General features: G+C 42.5%; 1 protein-coding gene across 1 annotated transcript in view; it reads right to left on the bottom strand.

Moving 5' to 3' along the window:
* Positions 1-25,491, bottom strand: part of LOC308286996 (copine-5-like) — a gene marked incomplete at both ends in the record, with an annotated part of 112,973 nt that overhangs the window by 11,511 nt on the left and 75,971 nt on the right. The window contains 2 exons of the mRNA XM_080728117.1: positions 5,565-5,604; positions 8,055-8,158. Of these exons, the coding sequence (XP_080584243.1) occupies positions 5,565-5,604; positions 8,055-8,158 (144 nt within the window). The remainder of the gene's footprint in view (positions 1-5,564; positions 5,605-8,054; positions 8,159-25,491) is intronic.

Here is a 25,491-nt window from a genome sequence, read left to right as displayed (position 1 = left end):
GGGGAAAAGGCAGAGGTTCGCAGCCATTTCTGGATACTTGGGGGCCCACTTGAAAATCTGTCCGCAGCCCACCCACTTAATTATTTGGGGGTCCAACTTGCAATATACTCATGTCCCATCAGTGGGCCACGACCCACTGATAGGCAGCCGTTGGGGAACGGCTGCCTATAAAGGATTTGTATCCAGGGTGGAGAGAGGGAGAAGACACTCAATAATCCATTAACAGGTGCAGTCTGTTTTAGTTTGAAGTGGGATCCCTGCTCTGCAATGCCCTTTTAGTCAACTGCTCTTCTAAAAAAACAGCCTCATTCTAATTCTGGATTTATTTTTTGATTTTTTTAACAAAGCTGCAATCTGTAAATGTCAAGTCCTGCCCAGGAATCGAACCCGGGGCTCTTCCAAGAGTGTGAATCCATGACAAATTAGACAGGACTGAACGGAAAATATAATAATTTCATCAACATATAAAAACTAGACTAAAATGTTAGCGAGCTAACTAAAAGGCCAGTCGTTTTATGTTTGTTTGCGTTCGGGTGTTATTCATCAAAAAGAAGTTCCGGATTACAGCTTCAAAAGGCACATTTTTGCATCACGTTTTGACATTAATTCAAACTTATCCAGTTTAACTTTTTGTCCTTCCATTTACTGAATTCAAATGTCCTTTCATAGCGTTTCCTTTGTTTAGTGTTTCTGTGTCAAGCACGCTGAATTCCCTAGTTAAACTGAATTCCCTTGCTAAACAAATTGGCCTTGCCTCTCATTGTCATGCTGTTCTTCAAAAACCCTTGAAAGCGTTTGATTACCAATTGAGATTTTGGAGCTGTGTGTTTGTTTGTTTGTTTGTTTGTTTGTTTGTTTGTTTGTTTGTTTGTAATAAAGCCATTATCCTTCTTCAGAGAATGGTTGTGAATTTGCGGGGGGCATACGTAGCTCTGGAAGCTATGGGACTTTCGAACCCTTGCGCTCACGGTGAGATCTCGATATTTCGACGTCCCATTAGTCCGACTAAGGGTTAGGGTTACTGTAGGTTTTAGGCATAGTTTTACTGAGGTAAGGGTAAGGGTTAGTTTTAGGTTTAGGCATAATAGCATTCACCAGGTTAGCATTCACCAGCATCAGCAGGTTAGCATTTCACCAGGTTAGCATCCACCAGTGTCGGACGAATGTAACGACGAACTATCGAACGTCGTAATAACGGTACCCTTCCTGTGCTCACACCCCAGGCTGCGCAGCAACTCTCGCTTTCGCTACTCAACAAATCAAAGGCGGCGTTAGGGAGTTGAAAGCCTACTGTCTCTGATGGGAACACTCTCACGTCTAAAATACACTTTTTGAAAAGAAAAGAAAATATTTCACCGGAAGGCAAAATCTGGAATTTTTCTATCTGTAGAGGACGCCGTGGAGTAAATACTTGTTTTCTTCTTTTTGGTTGTTGTTGTTTTTTCCGGTGAAATATTTTCTTTCCTGGACAAAGTGTATTTTAGACAGTGAGGTGGGGTCTCCGAGTTCCACTAAGCAAAGTAGGCTTTCTACATCTGAAAACCTTTCGTCTTTGTTTTGGTGAGTACTGGCGAAAGTATATTTTGTTTTACTACAGACAATGTTGCGCAAATGTTGCGCAGCCCTGGGCTACCGTGGGTGTGAGGTGAGCAAAAGGGCTCGTTAGTCCCTTAACACTAGGGGCAGGTTGCACCACCAGAACGTAAGTTCTGCCCTAAGTTAGGGAGTAAAGTCCTTATAGAGGCTTACTAGTTAGTTTGTAACTAAGTGAGTTACCAACAGGTGTTGCACCACGACTGCTTAAGGCATAACGTAACTAATAACTAGTAATGCGTAGACTGTTCCTAAAGTAAAGTGTAGTCGCATTAAATGACGTCATAGCTCCCGAATCCAATGCAAACTAACTGTTTCTAGTAAGGAAGTAAAGCTTATATCGTCTTTTGTCAACAGACAGAGCTCCGTCTCTCCACTGGCATGTACACAAAGTCATATTGATACACGTGCTCATGGCGACCGCATCCCACACGGATTGTATCACAAATTATTTTGGCCCCTCATACATTTTGCCCCGTTGTGAAGTAACGCAGGGCAGCACATATTTGGAGGGAGAAGAGCACCGTTCAAGTCACTGTTGTGCTGTATGTCTGCCACGGCTATATGCAGTGGTTGAAAAAGTACACAAATGAATTAAAAAAGTATCAATCCTGCAATATAGAAATACTCTATTAATAGCAGACACATTGTGAGCTTGTAGATCGGATATTTTCAAATGGCCGAAATGTAATAGGGCTTAATGTATGTTTTAAACAGATGGGTCGTTTCATTGTTGAATTAATTAAATAGCCGATATAATGCTGTCTGCCTCGTTAGTAGTGTAGTTGCTCTACTCCCATAGAGATAGGTTACTTAGTAAGGACTTAGTGCTGCCCAAAGGCTGGTGTAAATATTTAGTAGTTACTTAGAGATACGTTAGAGTGGTGCAACAGCTGAAATGTTAGTAATGCGTAAGTCTTGACTTAGAAGCCATTTACGTTACAACTAGGCTACGTTTGAACTTAGTGTGAGGTGGTGCAACCCCACCCAGAGCTATAGAGGGGGCACATAGACAGCAGTCAGACAAACACTGGTAGAAGTATGAGGCAAATCCTGGCACGTACGTTGAGTTCGGCGGGCTTCCAGACGGGGGGTGGGGCGGGCAGGCAGGCAGCCGGAGCAACAACAGTGAACAACAACAACAACAAACAACAACAACAAAAACAACAACATAATATACCAAAAAAGACAACAACAACACCCCAATACCAAGAACTCTTACAATAGGACTAATAAAACAAAAGAATGAGTGCAAAGAGACAAGCAAGCAATAACTACAAGGAGACTTGGGTGCAGATTAAAGTTAAGGTGACAGAATAATGCAAGCCCTTCGTATCCAAATACATAAAATAATCTATTATATTGATTATTTTGTGAACAAAATGATTTCCTCAATGCTTTTTGTTCCCATAGTTCCCATCACAATTAGATATATTTGCTTAAAGAAAATAGGTGTTTAGGGTTGTATGGAAACCAGTGGTTAAAAGCATTGGATGATATAATCCAGTGGTTCTCAAAATGGGTTCCGCAGGGACACCCAGGGGTCCTTAAAGGTTCAGTTCAGATTTTTGGGTTAATTAGTTGCCAGAGTCCTATGGTCAGAGTCCTATGGAAGTAGTTCCGGTGATTTGGCGGGGGGGCACTCATTAAAAATAGACGAATCCACAAAACTAGTGGCATTCAAATAGCTCTACTTGGGGGCGCCCGCTGGCCTGGTGGTCAAGGCGCATACCACATACTAGGCTTTGATGCCTGCTGGCGTCGCCGGTTCGACTCCCGATCCAGACGACCTTTGCCACATGTCATTCCCCATCTCTCTCCCCATTTCCTGTCAGTCTACTGTCCTGTCAATAAAGGCATAAAAAAAAGCCCCAAAACAAATCTTAAAAAAAAAAATAGCGCTATTTTTTCTTTCGTTCAACTTTGACCCCTCTGTCACATGGTACTATTTTCTTGTGTCCAGTATCACTGCGCCGCTGCAGCGTACTCCCCCAAAACAAGGCGCTCTGCAGTCAGCTGATGAGAACGAAAGTAGCAATATATCATAGAAATACATCAACACTAGTTTTGTGGATTAATAATCTATTAATGAGTGGCCCCCGCCAAATCACCAGAACTACTTCATATTCTTCAAACAGACCAGAACACTGACCACGGGACTCTGGCAACCAATTAATACCTTTGCAACCACTATATTAATGGCAAGAATTTCCTACAGCTTTCTGTCCAAAAATCAGAACTAACCCTTTAATGTGGGAGGGTTATTCAGGGTTATTCAGGCTATAATGTATTCATTCCACTGAGAATATTGCTCTCTACACTGTTATCTCCCCACCTACAGTATAGACAGTGTACTCAATCTAATCCAACAAAAATAATCTTCTCTTATAGCTTTTCCTGGCACAAAAATCTAATTCCAATGGAGATTTGTGGTCTCATATGTATCATTTTGGGGTGCTTGACATGACAAATGTTTGAGAACCACTGATCTAAAGTATTCTACATGAGAACGCCGCAAATTATTCCACGATGCCTCCTCATACATTACAGCTGACACCGGCAATTATGAGCAAAAAAACGAACAAAAAAACATACCAGTAAATATTTCATATTGTATCTTTATGGCTCGACTAGACAACGGTATAAATCTCATTTGAAAAGTGCAAAGCAAAGATGCTGTTGAATCGAAAACCAAACTTTGCAGACATTTGTTCTTGTTTTGTATTTGGATACTTTGCTACAGTACAGTAGAAAATGCAGGAACATGGGATATATATATATATATATATATAATAGAAATAATAATAAAACGCTGGCACACTGTAGGGCTCCAACGATGTGAAGTGTTTTATAGCACCCCAAAAAAAGAAAACCGGTGACATTTTTCGAGCCACGCGTTCTTGATCAGACTGCGTCTGATGAACAGTGTGCAATCATTTTGTCATTTATTTCTACAATCATTTTTTAATGTTCCTGCACCGATGGTCGCTCGGCACCTGCCCAACGCTGGGTTTGGGATGTGCGCATCATGTCTAGACAGTCTTCTTTGTCATAGCATAGAAATCGTAACCCAGAACCAGGCTTGCATTATTAGACCTTCATGGTGACAGCACAGCATGCATGCAAATCACCATCATCACCATGCATGCCACGGATAAAGAGAATGAAGCCAGTCTCCGAGCATTTCACTATGATAATTAATCAATCATAATTATGCCATAAACTGAAGTTGTTCAAATGACCTGTTAATTTGCTTGCAGATTTGTTAGATTTGTGCGGCGATTGACTCACGTGGCCAGGAGATCAGAGATCTGTTTACGTCTGGTGACATTTGACCACGTGAACAATATGTAGTGGGGGTCCCTACTTCATCTCTCTCTCACAGATAAAGGGTCCTCGGGCTGAACAACGTTGAAGACCCCTGCTTTATGGGGTTGCTGGATGTTTTCTCTGCTGTTCTATAGCAGCTACTTTATCAGTGGTGGAAAAAAGCACTACATTTTTTAGCGGTGGTCACACCGTCTCCTATACGTGGCCGTGTGTGTATGCGGCCGGCCGTGTCTGTATGTAGCCTGAGCAAACTGCAATACCAGTGGCGGCCTGGGTGAGCAAGTATGGCTCTCACACACACACGCGCGCGCGCGCACACACACACACACACACACACACACAGGAGGGGGGGGTTGGGGGGTCAGCAGGTCACCCTCACACTCACACTCAATATCTGTCTCTGAGATGTACAGTAGTGGAGTAGAAGTAAAAGTATTGGAAATTGGAAAGCAGATACCTCAAAATTGGACTTAAGTACAGAACTTGAGTAAAAGTACTTAATTACTTTCCACCACTTGAGATGGTTGAGTTCTCTGTACGTCTGGCTATGCAAGACTAGGTTTGTGCAGAGAGGACTGGTCTGCAGGTCTGATTTATCTGTGGCTTATATAGGATCAATGGAGAAAGTCACATCCACTCACATGTTTGGATAGGTCTGGGCTTTTGGAGTCCACATCATACCTGAAAGGAAACAAAAAACAGCAAGATTTACAGCTAAATATAACAATAAAATGCAGATGTTCAAATATGCGCTTTTGATTTAGCTTTAGTCACATGAAATGTTTTTAGTTTTAGTCTAGTTTTAGACTACAGTAGATTGCGTCGACTCAAATGTACTTTGGCGACGTAATGGCAGATTCTACACTTGGTTCGCATGCTGCAAATAGCAGATCTACAAGCTCATAATATGACACATTGTGAGCTTGTAGAGTGCAACACCCGAGCACAACCAAACATAAAATGACTTGTCTTTTAGTTCTACCGGATCTCTTCTCCACTAGTCCTTCCCTAACATTTCAGCCTAGTTTTTATTTGTTGGCGAAATTGTCAGTATATTTAGTCATATAGTTTTAGTCATCATAGCTTAGTTTTTATGTAGTTCTTATTTCGTATTCGTCAGTGAATAGTGTGTGTCATAGTTTTAGTTGACGAAATCAACAGTGTTCTGGCGTATAGTAGAGCATTCACCAAATATTTGAATATTCGAATATCAAAGTCACTATTCGACATTGTTCACCAAAGTCGAATATTTGCTTTTTTCTTTTTTTTTTTTTTTAATCAATGCCCCTGGTGGATGAATTTGTTAATGCTCTATACGAGGGGTTCTCAAACCTTTTTAGGCCGTGACCTACAAAATAAACATATTTGAACTGGGGACACCCTGACAAGCACTTGGAATTGTAGGTATTACAAATATGTGACTCTGTTCCGCAGATAAATATTGTGAAAATAGCCGATCTACATGCTCACATGTGAGCATGTAGATCACCTATTTTCACAATGTTCGCCTCTTGCTTACTGAATATTTGACAGTTTGGCGAGTCCTGTCGAATATTCTACTATTCGAATACTTTGAGGTTGAATAATTCGAATACTAAAAATCACTATTCGTGAATGCCCTAGCGTATAGATCGATTTCCTGAGCGCTTCCCTGTAGAAAGCGCCGCCGTCATTTCTGCAGTGTAAACCGCAGCCAGTGGTGGAGTAGAAGTAAAATTATTGAAAATGGGAAATATTCAAATCAAGTACAAATACTCAATATTGTACAAAGGTACATTAAGTAAATGTAGGCTACAAGTTATACTTTACACTACTGTTGGCACCACAGCTAACGGCACTCTCTACAGGGTGTCACTCAGGAAATGGGTCTATGGCAGAGAGTACAGTATATGTGGTCCATGTTCCGGTGATAATTAGCATGTGAATGTCAAGAAGATGAAAGGCAGGCAAATGGAGCATGTGGGGAATAAAGTGAGATTAAATGTGAGACAGTACTTGAAAGGTCTGATGAAACGATAGATCCTGTTAATTTTAGCCCCGGAGATTTTAATCAGTATGTATTCATTCAGAGACCAGAGAGAGAGTGAGAGAGAGAGACTGAAGTGAAAACAACAAAAGGTCGACTGTGTCTGAAAAGAAATATCCATTTTTGTCCAGCATTCTCCTTTTCTTACTTTAACAGAAACAGACGTCAAATATTAGAGAGTCCTAGTGGTTCTCAAAGTAAGGTCTGGGGCCCCCTGGGGGGATTCCACAGGGTCCCCAGCAAAATGAGGTAAAAAGGAGGTCCGCAGCCTAATATGAATCATTTTGGGGGTCCTTTGAGAACCACTGAAAAGAAAAGGTTAGCTTGGCATTGGGTATTGTTCCAACTCCATCAATGCTGCTGTATCATACATGGGCTATACAGTATATGGCTTATTAATGATGGTTATTCCTTCTACTGAAAGCTTTCAAAGAGGCCTTTGAGTGCAAGCTCAAACGGATAAAGACAGGACTGTAGCATTGGGAAGGAATGCAAGTAAAAAGAATTGAAGAGGGAACTAACTAAATATGCAGACTGCAAGCTGTGATGTGTGCGTGCGCGTCCATTTATATAACAATACTTTACTGATACTGCATCTTTGTCCAGGAAGTTTATGTAAGAAAGAGTCATTGAAGCAGTGGTGGTAAAAGTATAAAAGACCAGAATTGAATATAGTTACCTGACCTTTCTATTGTAAATACCATTTATTTTGCACTGCGTTTTACGACTGTTTTTGTTACTGTGTTTTATTTGTCATTCAATGTTATCTGAGTTAAAAAGGACCCCAATTGAAGTCCAAAAGCTTTCTTGAGGTGTATATCCTTTTAGTTGACCTTGAACTGTACTGTCATTCCTGAAAAGTGTACTTACCTTAAGCACAGTACTTAGTTTCTTTCCACCACTGAAATAAAGGTTGTGTGTGCGTGTGCATGTGCGTGTGTGTGTGTGTGTGTGTGTGTGTGTGTGTGCACGTGCGTGTGTGTGCGTGTGCGTGTGTGTGTGTGTGTGTGCACATGCGCATGTGAGAGAGAGACAGAGAGACAGAAGGACAGAGTGGCAGCAGCACAACACCATGGATTGAACTTCAAAGGGAGAATAAACTCACAGGTCAAAGCGCAAGCTCTGCTTCTCCTCAAAGAAGTAGTCCAGGATGTACTTTCTGACAAAGTCTGGGTTTAGTGTGTTGTCGATCACCTCCGTCCGCCCAAACTGCGGCAGAGAGAGAGAGAGAGAGAGAGAGAGAGAGAGAGAGAGAGAGAGAGAGAGAGAGAGAGAGAGAGAGAGAGAGAGAGAGAGAGAGATTTTACAATACACAATAAGCAAGGACAGCACAAGGTAATACATAAAATGCATAGAAATAGTCATCTAGGATAACCCTGAGGTGGATATATATCACTGAATGGCTGGTTCCAACAGTATTTAGTGGAGGTGGATATATCTTTACTGAATGGCTGGTTCCAACAGTATTTAGTGGAGGTGGATATATCTTTACTGAATGGCTGGTTCCAACAGTGTTTAGTGGAGGTGGATATATCATCATCACACTGAAAGGCTAGTTCCAATAGTATTCGGCAGTGGCCTGATGATAATTAGTGGGGGTTCACACCATCACACACTGGAGGCTAAAAAGTCTCCTGCCTCCATGATCCCCAACTCCTCTCCTCTCCTCTCCCACATTAATTACCGTACATGGAGCACCCACTCAAAACCCACCAGAGGGAGAGAGAGGGGAGGGGGGACTCAAGTGGGAAGAGCAAAGGGGATGTTAATAATACACTACAGTATCGGGGTCAGCAGGAGACGAGGAGGAAGAAGTGGGTGTTGCTTGAAAGCAAAGGAGGAAAAGAGTGGGAGTGAGAATAGAATTAGAAGAGGGAGAGGAGAAGAAAGGTGATGATTAAGGTTCCTAATTAGTGGGATGCTCGCTCCCACAGTGGCACGTCCAGGAGAAATGTCAGCCAAATAGGCAATGAGCCGGAAATACCGTGCACACACGCGCGCACACAGTACACTACACACATACACAGTACCAGTGGTGGAAAAAGTACTCAAATGTTGTAGGCCTACTTAAGTAAAAGTATCAATACTTCAATATAGAAATACTCTATTTAAGTAGAAGTACGGAATTCAAAATGTACTAACAAAAGTATGAAAGTATTGGCATCAATAAGAACTTAAAGTACAAAAAGTAAAAGTACAAACGGTTTGAAAATAGCAGATCTACAAGCTCACAACACGTCGCAATGCTCACTAGATCGGCTATTTTCAAATAGCTATGGTATAAAATAGGGCTAAAGTGGTTTATGGGTGTTTTATGATATTATAATTTATATCTGAAAAGTAACTAGTAACTAAAGTTCCAAATGTAGTGGAGTAGAAGTAAAAGTATTGGAAATTGGAAATACCCAAGTAAAGTACAAATACCTCCAAATTGTACTTAAGTACAGTACTTAAGTAAATGTACTTAGTTACATTCCACCACTGCACAGTAGACACACGTGCGAGCGCACAAACGCACACACACGGCCACGGATGAATTGAGCCTTTGAAAACTTAACTCAATATACAACCTCCTTTGTTGTTGAACTTTGTTTGTATTGGATTTTCAATAAAACCACAAAGTAACTAACTGCACTGGTAAATGATTTAGAATAAAACAGCACGACCAAACATGCAGTACAAAAAGGAAAAACAAAAAAAGGTCAGAAAGCTAATTGGAAACAAAAATGTATATTTGATAGAGGTCAGCTAAATCAATGGTACACAAAGAGTACCATTTTAGTTAAAATTACCAATTTAGTTAAAATTACCAATTAGTTAAAATAGCATCAAAATCTATACAAAGACAGCCAATCTACAAGCTCACAACATGTCATAATGTGAGCTTGTAGATTGGTTATTTTTGAAAAAAAGAAAAGAAAAAATAATCTTCTGGGTGGTCCCTGACAAAAATACAGTTCTCTGCAAGTCATACTGTCCTTTCTCCCATTTTAGTCCCTCAGTTACCACAGATGACACCATCTATGGAGATCTATGATGTCATCAATATTACAGTAAGCCCATATCTTGGAATGCCCAATGCCCATATATGCACATGCTGTCTCATCTGGTCTTTGATGTCAGACATCTATGATGTCAGTTATATCCATATTTGGGAAACGTTTATTTTTAATTAAAGTCGATGGAGAAAATTAATTCACGAATAAATTGCACCCATGCGTGTCCCGATGAAGCCGGTCGATTTGACAAATGGCCCTGGCCCATATGTAATGTGACATGTGTGTGTGCCACCAAAGCTGTGCGGATTTAGAAATCCTCAAATCGCATATAGGTGATCCCATAAATGCATGCATCATGGTTAGTAGTGTCTGATGTCAGACTGACATAGTGCTGCTGAGCCCATATAATGTGGTGAAATGACTTGAGCCTTCCAATTCACCAGAGGAAAACATTCAGCTGTTATTGTCTTGTCCTGAGAGAGACTACTAATAGAGACAGAGGAGGAGATATGAAGACAGAGACAGAGTGAGCGAAGGGCAGAAAGAGACAGAAAGAGACAGAGATACTGAAAGAGAGAGACAGGGAAACTGAAAGAGAGACACAGAGAAACTGAAAGAGAGACTCAGAGATACTGAAAGAGAGACTCAGAGATACTGAAAGAGAGACTCAGAGATACTGGAAGAGAGACTCAGAGATACTGGAAGAGAGAGACAGAGATATAAGGTCAGAGAGACACACAGAAGGAGAGACATAAAGTGAGGGAAAAGAGAAAGAAAGAAAGAAAGAAAGAAAGAAAGAAAGAAAGAAAGAAAGAAAGAAAGAAAGACGGAGACAGAGAAAGAAAGAAAGAAAGAAGACAGAGGAAGAGACATTGACAGAGTGATCTTCCATCCCTAACAGACCTACACTATGTTCCCATCACAGTCCAAGTATAGCAGCAGCTTTGTCCACGAACCACCACTCCTGAGAGGAGTCGGGTCCCAGTCTTCCCAGACTCAGGTCTCCAGTAGTTCTCAGTGTCCATACGCCTTCCCATCTCAGAAGAGCTGCAAAAACCACCTCTACTGGCAAATGCTGAAGAACGGACAGATCCCCTCAGCAGCCTGCCCGCAAATAACCAGCTCTGTATCCGTCCAGAAGCACCGTTCTTATTACAGTCAGCAACAGACAGAGGGTAAACCAGGGGTAAAAACACATGACACGGATTACACGAGGAAGAAAGCACACATCTGTGACCAGTGTGACAAGAGCTTTGGTACGTTAAGTAAACTGACCAGACACCGGCGTATTCATACCGGAGAAAAACCTTTCCACTGTGAAAATTGTGACAAAAGTTTCAGTCAGGCAGGTGATCTGAAGAGACACCAGCATCTCCAAACGGGAGGAAAACCTTTCCACTGCGATCGTTGTGACAGAAGTTTCAGTAAATTAAGTAATCTGAAGGCACACCAGCGTGTTCACAATGGAGATAAACCTTTCCACTGTGAACATTGTGACAAAGGTTTCGGTCAGAAACATAATATGGAGAGACACCAGCGTCTCCACACTGGAGAAAAGCCTTATTACTGTAAAGCATGCGGCAAGAGTTTCAATGATTCAAGTCACTATAAGAAACACTGGTGTATCCACACCAGAGAAAAGACCATATCTGTAAAAGGTGTGGCAATAGACTGTGTGGTTGCTATAGGGAAACCAGAATATTATTCTTGTCCAGCTTTATTTCATCTCTAGAGTAACCCCTTTTTTTCTGTAAACGTTTCTGTAAAGTTCGCCCAAAACCTCTTTGAATTTCATTGAGATATTAACATATTGACACCAGTAGAATGTGAAATAGCTACAGCTGCTGGGCCATTAATAGGAACAGCGGCTTCAATGAGAACCCGGAAGTAGGCTTCATTTCCAGCGAATGAAGTTTACCCCTTGGGAGAATCTCACCACATTCAACTGTAGAGCGACAACAGTCCTATTCAAATGGTCTCTTTCTCACTATTCTCAGCAGTGCTTTAACACTGTTCTATTGTGAAAATAGCAGATCTACATGCTCACGGCGAGGCGTTGTGAGCATGTAGATCGGCTATTTTCACAATTTCTGCCTCAAATATTTGTCAATTTTGCCCATGTTTCATTTGTCACTTTAGAGGTGTTAAAAAGTCCTTAAATTGTCACTTATGTGCAGATGCCCTCTATACATTTAACTTCATGTTGGTTTGTTTATTGTTGAGTGAGAACAAGTTCATAATCTGGTGACCCCCCAAAATAATTTGGGGACCCCCCTGGTTGAGAGCCACTGCTTTAACCCATTTTTAGACATGGAATGCATCTGTGTCGCATTCGATTTTAACCACTTCAATCGTTATTTTTTGTTTAGGTATTAAAAAATAGCATACATACAAGCGCACGGTGTGGCACTGAGTGCCGCACTACGAGCTTGTAGATCTGCTATTTTTGAAAAACCATTTAAGCAAATCTTGAATGTATATTTTTTAAAGCGAACATTTGTAACTGAAATCTTTCTTTCTCAGGGTCCCTGGAACAAAATATTTTGAGATGGGGGTCCACGGTCAAATACATGTAATTCTAGGGGTCCAGGAACATAAAAAAGTTTGAGCACCACTGATGGAATTTGGAAGACATTTATAGAATCAAGTCAATATATGCAAAGACAAATTGTCAAATCTACAATCTCGCAGCGCGGCACTCGGTGCAGAACCTGGTAACGTTGATGCAGCAGCAGTGTGGCTAGACTTGAGCAAGAGCCTTTTTTGTATTCATGCCCCTTGGGAACGCCACAAGTTTCTTTCCACATACGGTAGCTATTTGTGTTGTTGATGTATGAATAATTCAGGAAGTCATACCAACCAGAATACATGAATATACAGAAGCTCCCAACATTGTACTGCCTGGTACACCTATGACACCACAGGGGAGACCAACTTGAATCTGCCAACCTCAAGTCATTAGCCGAGTCAATACTGTCGGTCGACCGGGTGTAAGCAGTAGCGTGGCCTCTAGTAACAGGAGGTTGCTTTTATGGCAGTAACATGGCTATCATTATATGTTTACATGCACACCAGTCTGGCATGGTCAGACTAATATCACCGCATTCATAGATATTAGTCAGAATTTCTGTGTTGAACCTGCATTTCCAAGGAGCGGATTACAAAGAAATCGCACCTGTGCGAAGTGAGCGGTGCAAACACGGCACAATTAAGTGTATATCTCCTTGTATGGGCCGTTCTGTCCGTGACGTCGGTTACTTTATGTGTATGAGCTCCGTACCTGGAGATCCGTACTAATACACACAGTAAGTGAAATGTAGGAGCGGTTTGCACCACTCAAAGGTTTCTGAGAGGGGGAGGGGTGACTGTTGGACTGACGACTTCGCAGGCTTCGCAGCGCACCTCTGCTCTCCTTATGTCAGTCAGTCACACACACACACACTTCGAAATGCTACCAAATAAACCACCATCAGCAAATAAGGTGTGAAATGCGTGCCATCTTTTGTTATCTTACTATTAAACAACAAAATGTCTGTCTGTCTGTCTGTCTGTCTGTCTGTCTGTCTGTCTGTCTGTCTGTCTGTCACCCTTAGCCAATAAGGGACCAGCATTCTTGGTGATAAGTGCGACCTGATATAAATTTTCTAGCACATATTGCTGGTGAATAAGTAGGACATATAGGCCATACAAATCTTAGTCAATAGATTATAAGAGGGGCATCTAAATCTAGAGCTTTAGAGTCATAAGAGGGGAGGGAGAAGGAAGAGAAAGAGGAGGAGGAGAGGAGAGAAGCAGAGGAAAAGGATGGTAGATTGAGGGTAGATTTATGGGGGCAGGATGAGTGGGTCGCATGGGTAAGGAACCGGTAAGGACCACTACAGATGTGTTCAAAACTTCACACGTCCTGCCATTGGCAAGACAGTAGATTTTCAGGGGATTGGCAGAACATTGAGCTTGTAGATCAGCTATTTTTGCATTTTTATGACCTTCTCTGACTTGGGAGTTTAAATCTACCTATGGGAATCAATCAATCAATCAATGACAATGGAGTGGTTTCTTGACATTTGCGAGTTTCTGCAAAAATACACTCCATTCTCCTTAAAAATTAGAAAGGCAAAACAAGGAAAGAAAACGCATTTGCAGGAACATTTCAGGAAAATATCATTAAACAGTGAAGAGTGAAGAGTTATGTATAAATAAATAAACAAATAAAGACTGCATGGCACATGAATGATTCATCATGTTGTCAATTTCAGTCGGATACCTGGCTGGATATTTGGAGCTAAATTGGGCTATGATGATCCAGGCCCGATGCTGCAGGCCAGCCTGTACTTTAACTTGCATGATATCTACTGCTATTTGAAGTGGATGCACAACAAAAATAGCCTCTCAGCTTGGAACCAAGATATTTCGGGTGAATGTTCCCCCCCAGAATAGGGATGCTGGGGTTCACTATGTCAGATGAGATGAGACGGGGGCGGGTGACGACAACAGGGTGAAACTATAGCTGAGCGAACTGAGTGTATGCTGTGGTGGTTTACACCAGTGGTTCTCAACCTTTTCAGGCTGCAACCCCCAAAAATAATCATATTTTAACTGGGGACCCCCCCCCCCCCCCCACCACCCTGACGAGCACTAAGAGTTGAGGCATTACATTTTGAATAACACGGTTCTATTGTGAAAATAGCTGATCTACAACGCCTCGCAAATGGGGAACCCCCAAAATAATTTGAGGACCCCCTTGGGGGTCCCGACCCACTGGTTTACACTGCAGCGTGTGAGGGGCCAGGAGAGCCTTTGTGATGGAACACTAATGAGATACTTCACTGTATATGTAAAGGTCGACCGAATAGCCAAGGCTCCAGGAATTAGACAAATGAAGCATAGCGTTGGTTAGTTCTTGCAGGACACGTGAGTCTCGCCCACCTCAGCTGTAATCAGTTCCAATTCCTATTCCTCATTCACAGCTCTCCTGGCCATTGCTTCACACCAATCAGAGCTCACGCCCTGTAGGGAAGCTCCTTTAAATACGGCTTGCATTCACTAGAGCTCTGCTTGTCTTGCTGTCAATGTATTGCTATTTGCTTGGTTTGCTTAACGTTCCCTGATTTTGCAGCTTGGACAAAATTCAGGGAACATCTCCGAAAGTGGAGCCTTTAACGCCAAGTTTAACTGTATTCCATGTGTTGCAATAAATGGTTAAGAGTGCGACTGAACCGTCCAAGAACACAATTTGTTGCTTTTTTATTTACCAAAACCTCTCCAAACACCAACCTGGCAGTGCAATATTTACAGTGACGGACTGTCCAAAAGAAATTGTACCTACAAGAAAGATAGGCCAGCACCAACAGGCTGTCAAACAGCTTTTTTTCCAAAGGCTGTGAAAGTACTGTTGGATTCACACACTCACACATAAACTTTGTTCTCTCAGGTATGTGCAATATGGACTATTGGGCAAGTGCAATATTATAGTAGGCTATATGATTACCCGTGTTCGCTTTAAAATGTTATTTTATTATTCAAGACTTCTTCTTAGGATTATTATATGCATTATGGATGTTTTTTTTTATTGGCAGGAGACTATGAACTGACTGAACTATGAACGGACTATGGTTTACGGCTAAAACAGTCCCAAATGTTTCAAAATGCCACATAAAATCTGCATTGTAAAATGTTGACATCCTCACAAGTATAGTAATGCAAACGTACACGTGTGCACATGCGCACACGCGCGTGTGCATGCGTGCATGTTGGTGGGTGTTTTGACTGATATGTCAGTGGTTTATGTCAGTGGTTCTCAACCAGTGGTCCGGGGACCACCAGTGGTCCTTGAAGGGAATCCCGGCGGTCCCCAGCTAAATGATGGAGAGTTGGTTACAGTTACAGTTAAACATCTGCTGAACACTACACACAAAAATGTAGAAGAATATTTATTTTTGATCAACGTTTGCCCGTTATCTCTCCTATGGTACCATATCAATAGAACTATGGACACAAATCCCATCCAACGATAACAAAATATTCTATAGTTTTTGCTCACACGCTGAACAAATAATGGACCTTGATATGAAACAGGTGGAAACCACTGGTCTATCTATGTCCTTCAAAAGGTCTCCTGCGTGGCCCTAAGGGCACCAGGCAGCAGGGCGTGACATCATGGGCCTCGTGACACCCATCCCCTGGGGGCCACTATACAGAATATGGCTTCAGAGACAGACATATAAACACAGTTACGGTTCAGTGATATACTGGTAGCAGCACTTTATGGAAATGTCGCTTGGAAACACACACATACTGTACACACAACTGTCCCTTCTGGTTATAGGGAGAGATGTCACAGGTGACAAGCAGAAGAATGAACTCAGTACACCTTTAAAATACTCCTCCAGACATTTACAAAGAACTGCATAAAATGTATGGATTCAAGGAAAAAAATTAAAACAATGTATAGGTCAGTGTGGTTCCCAATCTTTGCTGCAGGCTCTCTTGAAAATCTTCAAGGTGTTCAACCGCCTGCATTTTCAGAGCATGTTTATTTTAAAGGTCATATGACATCACATTTTTTCTTTAGGCATTGTTTCATGTTTCCTGACCTCAATTACACACATTCAACATTTAATTTCAACATTCAGTGGATTTTCTGCAATCTGTAGTTTTATGAATAATTAGTCTCAGAAAGTTCATTGGCCTCTGTATGCATCATCGTCCAGGGGACGGTGAGGTTTTATCACCTTTGCTGTTACTTTATACTGTGTTTGTATCATTCCAATTTACCATTTTTTTACCATTAACCTGTTACTTTACACAGTGTATCGTTCCATTTTTTACCATTAACATTTACAACTGAGGTTGTTGCATTCCAAAAGAGGAGATGATTAACAGGAAGGTTCCTGAACTACAACACCTACAGGAAACTAGGTATATTATCTTTGCATGTCAAAATGCAGCAGAACACAAAGAGAAAAAATCCTGCCTTGGCTCACTGGAGTGGAGTTTTCAGTTTTAACATTTTAATACACGTTTTAAGGACCAGGACAAAGACTGTTATGATTGGTAAAAACAGCATGTCATAACTGCTTTAACGATCAATCAATCAATCAATGTTATGGCTAGGATTAATGATTACAACCGTCAGGTCGCAGTTACTATCAAAACCTCCACCGGCTGTCAGTTAAAATGTTAAAGAGGCGGTGCCATAGTTTTGTACTTTTTCTGTTTTTCATGTGTCTAGGAGGTTGACAGTACTTCATTAGACCCCCTGGTGTGGTTGTTATGAGCAATTATGTATTGCCTTTCTATTTGGGTTTTAGCTGGAGGCTGCCACCTTGTGGGGTCAAACGTGCCGGTCCAAAAACACAGATACTTATTAAATCACAGAATCAACCCCTCCCCTAATTACCATTCACCCAACATACGTGGGTGTGGCTAACTTCAGCTGGGTCACCACCCACCATGACAACCACGCATACCAATGAACTGGTGGGTGTGGCCACATAAAAACATAGTTTTAACTCTTTCTGTACACTTTTTTGGAAAAAAATCTTCCTCCTAGTATAATCATAATGCCTGATAATCATGTTTTAGAGGGGGAAAAAATCATGGCACCCGCACTTTAAGTCTTTTGCCAATTATTTGGGGGCCCACTTGCAATATCCTCACGGCCCACCAGTTGGCCCTCGGCCCACAGTTTGGGATCGATGGTATAAACTAAAGCTTGATGCACCGTTCAAAGGAGTTCAATGGACAGGTGGTGCCATCTTGGGAGGTTATCGCTATTACAGTACTTTCAATGGGGTGACGTTCTCTTCCAAGATAGGCAAGCGTGTGTGGATGGTGTATCTATCTGTTCATGCCATTGGTGGACTTCATCACCAATGCCAAGTAGCCTACTAGTATGTGTCCCATATTGCAGGGCCCCTAGCTGTCTACAGTAGCTATGGACCCCGTAGCCCCATTTAGAACCTCCACATGCAGTGAATTTCACCTTTTTAACAACGTCATATCCAAAAAGTAAAGGTAGTCCCAGACACCTACAGATGTTTGACATAGCACCGGCAAGTAAAATGTTTACAACGGGGTTGAACAAATTGTTTAAATGGCTTTTTTAGTCAGCTTGTGTCATGTTTTCCCCATTGTAGCCGAATCGGTAGCAGCACTGGTGCCTGCCATCGGGGGGTTCTTCCGGATTGAATGGGAAAACACGGCACAAATGATTCAAACCGTTCTTTCAACCCTGTCATAAACATTTTACATGCCAGTGCTACCTCAAACATCTGTAAGTGCCTGGGACTACATTTACTTTTTGGATATGATGGATGCGAAAAAGGTGATATTCACTGCATGTGGATGGCTCTACCTCTGTCGGTATAGAGCCTCGTACGACCTCATCTCGGAGCTACTGTAATAGCGAGGCCGGAGGGTGAGTCATATACTTCACTTTAAACATGTACTTACAGTAACTGTATTATATTACATATCATGTTGTCATCTTCGAGGAACTTGCCAGCAATGAAGCATTTAAAGGAAAGCAGTGAAAAGCACACTGGGACTGAATGTGCACTGAGAGCGTTCTCACCGAGCGACTCGCTATGAGTTCTGGAGGTGTTGATGAGACTGTGAGACTGTAGTGCGCTGCTGGTATAAAGTGGAGCGTGATGGCAGAGACAGGCTGTAATGTGATTTTCCCGCTGACTGGGGAGAGACAACGTCGAGCCGCAGACTTCATTAGACATCGCTGTGCTGCGGGAGCTGGGCTAATGAGAATCCCACATCAATTCCCTGAGCTACCTTTGTTGAAGATTTTAAGAAGGTACCGCTTGCAATGTAGTGGCTCCACGCATACTGTGAGCCAACTGCTCTCTGCAACTAAACCATTCAAGGTTCAACGTTCAACTTTCAAGGTTACTTTATTTTGTCTCGGACACGCGGACCAGCAGCATACATAAATAAATACATACAAAGATACAAGACAGTATACGCATAATAAATAAAACATCCCAGCCGACATTCTGACATAGACTTTGTTGACCCGGGTTCCCCAGGGCTTTACACCTGTGGTCCTCCAACTCCTTTTCCACTCTACACCAAATGTCTTTGCCAACACACACACCACAACGCCATGCGCTGTGAACTTGTAGATCTGCTATTTTCAAAAACAAACCAAAAAGAAAAGTTGATCGGATGTTGCCCGACTTGTTAATTTTCTCCATTGACTTGAATGTAAAATGCTAAAATGTAACTTTTCCCAAATATGGAGATGACTGACATCATAGATGTCTGGCATCATAGACCACGTGAGATTGACAAAGTATGTCCACATATGGGCATTCCAAGATATGGGTTTAATATTGATGACATCAGGAATCCCCATATCTATCTATAAATGCGACAAATCTCTGTCTGTCTGTCTGTTTGTTTGTTTGTAATCCACGTATCTCGAGAACCGTTCGTCCCACCGGCTTCAGATTCGGCACGCGCGTTCTCCGCCGTGGCGCGGAGTGCAGTGCCGGGCCTCGACCCGACCCGATGTGCGGTTTTCCGAAACGGCGCGAAACGTTCGGAATCTCCTTATGCGGAGCTGATTGTTGACATCAGGCTGTTCCTGAGGAAATCGGCACAATCGCTGACTCATTGTGACATCACTTCATAAAAGGCTCTGACATCACGTACGCCACATGAGTCAACAAAAAATCTCGGTGAATGTGTATGTATGTATGTGAATCTCGAGAACCGTTCTTCCCACCGGCACACGCGTTCTCCAGATATAGGCATAAAATGAATCCCCGAATGGGGAGCTGATGTCTGACATCAGAGTTTTCCGCAACCGGTACTGTGTGTGCAGAGATCTCCATATATGGGCATAAGGGGACAAAGGCAAACAGATGGTCAAAACGGGTCCTATGACAACCGTTCTTCCCACCGGCACGCACGTTCTCCAGATATGGGCATAAAATGAATCCCCGAATGGGGAGCTGATGTCTGACATCAGAGTTTTCCGCAACCGGTACTGTGTGTGCAGAGACCGGTACTGTGTGTGCAGAGATCTCCATATATGGGCATAAGGGGACAAAGGCAAACAGATGGTCAAAACGGGTCCTATGACAACAGGTATATTGGGGTTTGCATTAAAGGGTGGGGACAAAGGCTAACAGATGGTCAAAACGGGTCCTATGACAACAGGTATATTGGGGTTTGCATTAAAGGGTGGGGCATTCATGGGGTCCGCTCCAAAAAAGAAAATAAAAGAGACAAAGACAAACATAAGACAAGCGACAAAGCGTGGGACTGGGAGGATGACTTGAATGATGCAGATTTAAGCAGGCTGTGTATTCTCCTTAAAGAAGAAACAAACAAAAAGCGAGAGAGATCTCATATATGGGCATAAAATGGACGCAGATAAACAGATATCTCCATATACGGGCATAAAGGGACACAGACAGACAGATACAGAGATCTCCATATATGGGCATAAAATGGACGCAAATAGACAGATATCCCCATATATGGGCATATGGGCATAAAATGGACCCAGAACTATATCTGCAGTGATCTCCATATATGGACATAAAATGGACACAGGCAAACAGATGGTCAAAACGGGTCCTATGACAACAGGTATAATGGGGTTTGCATTAAAGGGCGGGGCATTCATTCCCTATTTACATCGTTCCCGAGTTGGCCAGGTCGCCGACTAGACGCTGGGCCGCCCGAAGTGGGTATAAAAGGGACAAGGACGGAATGGTTTGTACCGCTCAAATAGGGACAAGTACTGACAGATACAGAGATATCCATATATGGTCTTGAAAGGGACAAATGGTAAGACGGAATACATTTCCTCGCAGATTCCTTGTGACTCGCGTCAGGGCAACCACACTTGCAATTTCTTGCAAGGTCTTGCACAATTGTCAAGAATTGACTGATTTATATCCTTCTGTCACAGCAGATCTTGTACAGATAGCTATGGTGGCAATAGCTGTTCCAGAGACTGATACTCTCTGCAACAGTACTGCTACAGATACCATTGTTATGATTTAAGACATACTTGTGCGATCGTGCATGCATGCAAGCACACACACACACACACGCGCACACACACACACGCACACGCACACGCACACAGCACACACCACACACCACACACGCACACCCTTGACGAACGCCCAGAATATAAAAGCCATGCAGTTAAACTCGTCCGTCTTCGACCCCTGACAGTCGTCGTCTCCTTGAAACTCAGCTTTAAATCCTTAAGTTTGTTACAAAAGACCCCGAGGCTGTTTATATATTAATGCTTGACAGGAAGGTTGTCGAGTAGGCAAGACACAAACACACACACACACACACACACACACACACACACACACACACACACACACACACACACACACACACACACACACACACACACACACACACACACACACGAATACTAACAAACTACATGCGGTTTGTCTGTGGTGCCACAATACGTGCACTGGTCAGTGGATGAGGGAGGGATCAGTTCGGCCTTGTTGGATCACTATGAACCAACTCCAAATTACCCACACGTACCCAAGTCTCGCACACGCACGCACATGTGCACACACGCGCACAAGCACACACGCACACGCACACACACGCACATACCACTTGAACCCCAGCATCAATATTCAGGGTGGAAGATTAGCCAAAAGAAACAGATCTACTCGTAGATCAGCTATTTTTGGCAAAGCTATTTGGTGAAGAGGGAATAAAGCGATCCAAGTACAGAGCCAACTCACTCAGGTCCAGTTTACAAAGTCTTAGAGGGTTTAATAAAGCATAAAGCCACAAGAGGCGAGTGGTTACCGGGGTAGTATACACCGGCTGAGAGGCACGAGGCGATAGCCGAGTGTTTCCGACCCTCTCAGCCGGTGTATAATTAATACCCCGGTAACCACAAGCCTCGCGTGGCTTATTGCTTTTCTAAAACGGTCACAATATTGCAACATGAAAACCATTATTTAAAGAAAAAAGTACACTTCTCCGCCACCAGGAAGAGACATTTCCTTGTTTACCAGCCAATCCCAGGAACGGAATTTACGGAAGCCAGAGTGTGTTTATAAAGTCAAGTCATTCTTTTTGCCAAAAAATAGGGAAACGACACTTATGTGTTATCAGTCTCATGTTAAGAACCATATTCGATCCATACACATGTTTATTTTCATACAGATTTAGCTGCTATGTGGGTGAACGTCACATCAAAAACGCTAGCATAGCAACCTAAACTAACAGCCGAGTATGTGCCTAGAGAATAGAGGGCGCTTGTTGCCTTTACAAGCCCCGCCCGGAGCCATTCAGTCACTGTCCTATGCATGCGGGCGGTGCTTAGAAGCACCCGCACGGCAGGATTTGAGAGAAAATCAAACGCTCGCTTCTCTAGTTCAGCCTCACGGCACAACTGATTCAAGGTGTGGGTTATAGTCTCTTATACCACAGCAACCAGCCAATCAGAATCAAGGAATGGAACTAGCCGTTTTAGAATAGTGGTTAACCTAAATAAAACCGCGAAAGTACATTTAGATTTTAGGTGTTGGCCATTCAAAAAATAGCAGATACACTGTAGAAGCTTGCAGCTGTGAGCTGTGAACACAAATCTTCTCTTCTGGGGGTCCTTGGCACAAAACATTTACAGATGACGGTCCGCAGCCAATTACATGTAATTATGGCCTGGGGGTCCTTGGCACAAACAAGTTAGGTCTTAAGCACATGTCCGGACTAAAATAACAATGTGTTTTTTCCTACTCACGTACATTGTTCCCAAATGAGTGGCCATGGGGTCTATTTTGCATAATTGCCCCTGTCGTCCAGTTTCCCCATCAGCAGAGCCCCCATAAGCATATCACTATTTTGCTATTTGGTGCAGTCAATAGTGTGTTTTTTTGTTTTGTTTTTTCAATCTGTTATTAGTTGTCATTATACACACACATCCATGCCTTGGTTGTCCCACACAAGCCACAACAGTCTGCTAAACAGATGTGTTGTGTTTGTGTTTTGCAGAGTCCCGGAAAAGACGTGCTGTGATTGGCCAGTACAGTCACTTTGATTGGCAGTTGTGCCGAACACTCACACTCAATCAATCAATCAATCAATCAATCAATCAATCAATCAATCAATCATGACAACTAATAACAGATTAATGAAAAAAAAATACATGCAACAAATAACATACCGGTAAATAGCGACATGCTTACATGCTCTTTATTTATTTTAGTCCGGACTATGTTGTTTTGTCGACTAAAACGATGACGAAAAATGTACGTTGACAACCTTTTTTCACTAACGAAAACTAAGCTATGATGGCGATCGGACTATATAATATTGACAATTTCATCAATAAATAAAAACTAGACAAAAATTTTAGCAGACCTACAAGCTCATGTTGAGCTTGTACAGAAAACCGTACATTTTGGGGAGCACAACCAAGTCAGATTTCAGATGACTAAAATATGACTAAAACCAAATGGAATTTTATTCAAAAGACCATGACTAAAACTAAATCAAAATTAGGTGTCAAGATCAACACTATAGTGCGAGCCAAACATCAAAATTTAACACAACATCCTATCATATAGAAAATACATTTCTCTTTCTTTATTAGCATTTTCTTTTTTGCATTAGTGATGTACTGCTTTGCAATGCTGCAGTATTTGATGTTAGTGTGTGTGTGTGTGTGTGTGTGTGTGTGTGTGTGTGTGTGTGTGTGTGTGTGTGTGTGTGTGTGTGTGTGTGTGTGTGTGTGTGTGTGTGTGTGTCTTACAGCATCCCTCGCAGGGCTGCTCAAACGGCTGAGGAAGACACATTCCAAGCATGCCTCAGGGACGCGCGTTATTGTTGTTTTTATTGTTGCGTTATTGTTGTGTTATTGTGTTCATTTGCTATGGGGAATGTGTTGGTTAGTTGGGGGGAATAGTGTTGCTTTATATTATATCATTCATCCATATTTTATGTGTGTATATAATTGTATTAGGAGGAATCATGGCCAACAAGGGTATCTGCATAATGCAAAGCCTCCTTTGTAGCTACCACACAGTGAGCTGGTTTGGTGTGCTGAACTCCTTCACCTGGGGCAAAGTCTCGTTCCCTACCCAGAGTGCACAATCCATTGGTTTCCTGCTGCCAGTATATACATACAGTGTAAGCCAATACATACTAACATACAAACCCCTAACCCTGTATACTGTATGTCCTGATGAAGATCTGAATAAATCGAAACGTTGACGACGCAATGAAAATACAGCAGAGCTTTTTCCGCATCACCAGTCTGAAGTCTCTATTATTTTTTATGACTTTGCTTGCACCGGGACCACGGACTACCTTCCTCAATTATTATACTGTAGCAGCACAGTGTGTGAACCATAGTTGAATAAGAATCAAAACGGATTTTGGAATATGTAGAGGAGGACTGCATAATTTACTTCTGTGATCTTAGAAAAAGCAGCTGCTGTTCCCTATACTTACAACATCTTGAAAAAGAAATCTGTGCAAAAAGACTTGTCAAAAGAATGATAAACAAACAGCTGCTGACATCCACCCGGCCAGCTTTAAGAATGCATATCTGTGAACAACACATTACCATACTGCAGGAAGGGGGGAGTCATTAAATACGACGTAAAGCCTGGCTGAAAGACACGCTTGTGCTGGAGGGAGGGAGCTGTCAAAACGTGTTAATTCCAACGTACTGTTACAGTATACCCTGTGAATCATCGATTTAATTTGCCTCCTCAGTCTGCGCCGCGGTGTGTATTCATTCAATATGGCTGCCAGTGGATTACCTGGAGCTTAATCGAATCCCTGTTTACTTCCAAAAACTGAACACGGTTGCAACTGTGACATCTTATCACCGAAAAGGAGCTCACAACTACTAAACATTTGCTTTCTTATTAAGGCGTAAATCAAGAAAGGTGGCATGGCAAGTCAAGATCTTAAAGTGAGGAAGGCACTTGCATGGAAGGCCCTGAACGGCATGAACAGTGTATGGAACTCCAACCTCCCCCGCCAAATCAAATTCAGCCTCTTCTTTGCAAGAGTCTGTTCTACTATATGGCAGTGAATGCTGGACCCTGAAGCCAACCCTGCAGAAGTCTCTAGGCGGGTGCTACACCAGAATGTTGCGTGCAGTACTTAACATCAGCAAGAGTGCACATGTTACCAACAAGAGCCTGTATAAGGGAATACCAAGGGTGAGCGAGAAAATTGCCGCCAGAAGAATGAGACTAGCAGGACACTGCCAAAGACACCAGGAGCTTCCTGCCAGCAAACTGGTGCTGTGGGAACCAACACATGGGCACCGGTCACGAGGACGTCCCACAATAACATACGTGGATGTACTCAAGAAAGACGTAGGAGCACAAAGCACCAACGAGCTGGCTAGGTGTACAGTATGGAGAACCGGGATGACTGGAAGCGACGATGGAAGGCTCGTCTGAGGACGACCTAGCTGTCTTGTCTTGTCTTGTCTTGTCTTGTCTTGTCTTGTCTTGTCTTGTCTTGTCTTGTCTTGTCTTGTCTTGTCTTGTCTTGTCACGT

This window comes from Nannobrachium achirus (genome assembly GCF_963921795.1).
Source record: "Nannobrachium achirus genome assembly, chromosome: 6".
In the NCBI taxonomy this organism is placed as follows: Eukaryota; Metazoa; Chordata; class Actinopteri; order Myctophiformes; family Myctophidae; genus Nannobrachium; species Nannobrachium achirus.
Note: the sequence above shows the minus strand (reverse complement) of the source record. Positions and strands in the feature narration are given on the sequence as shown.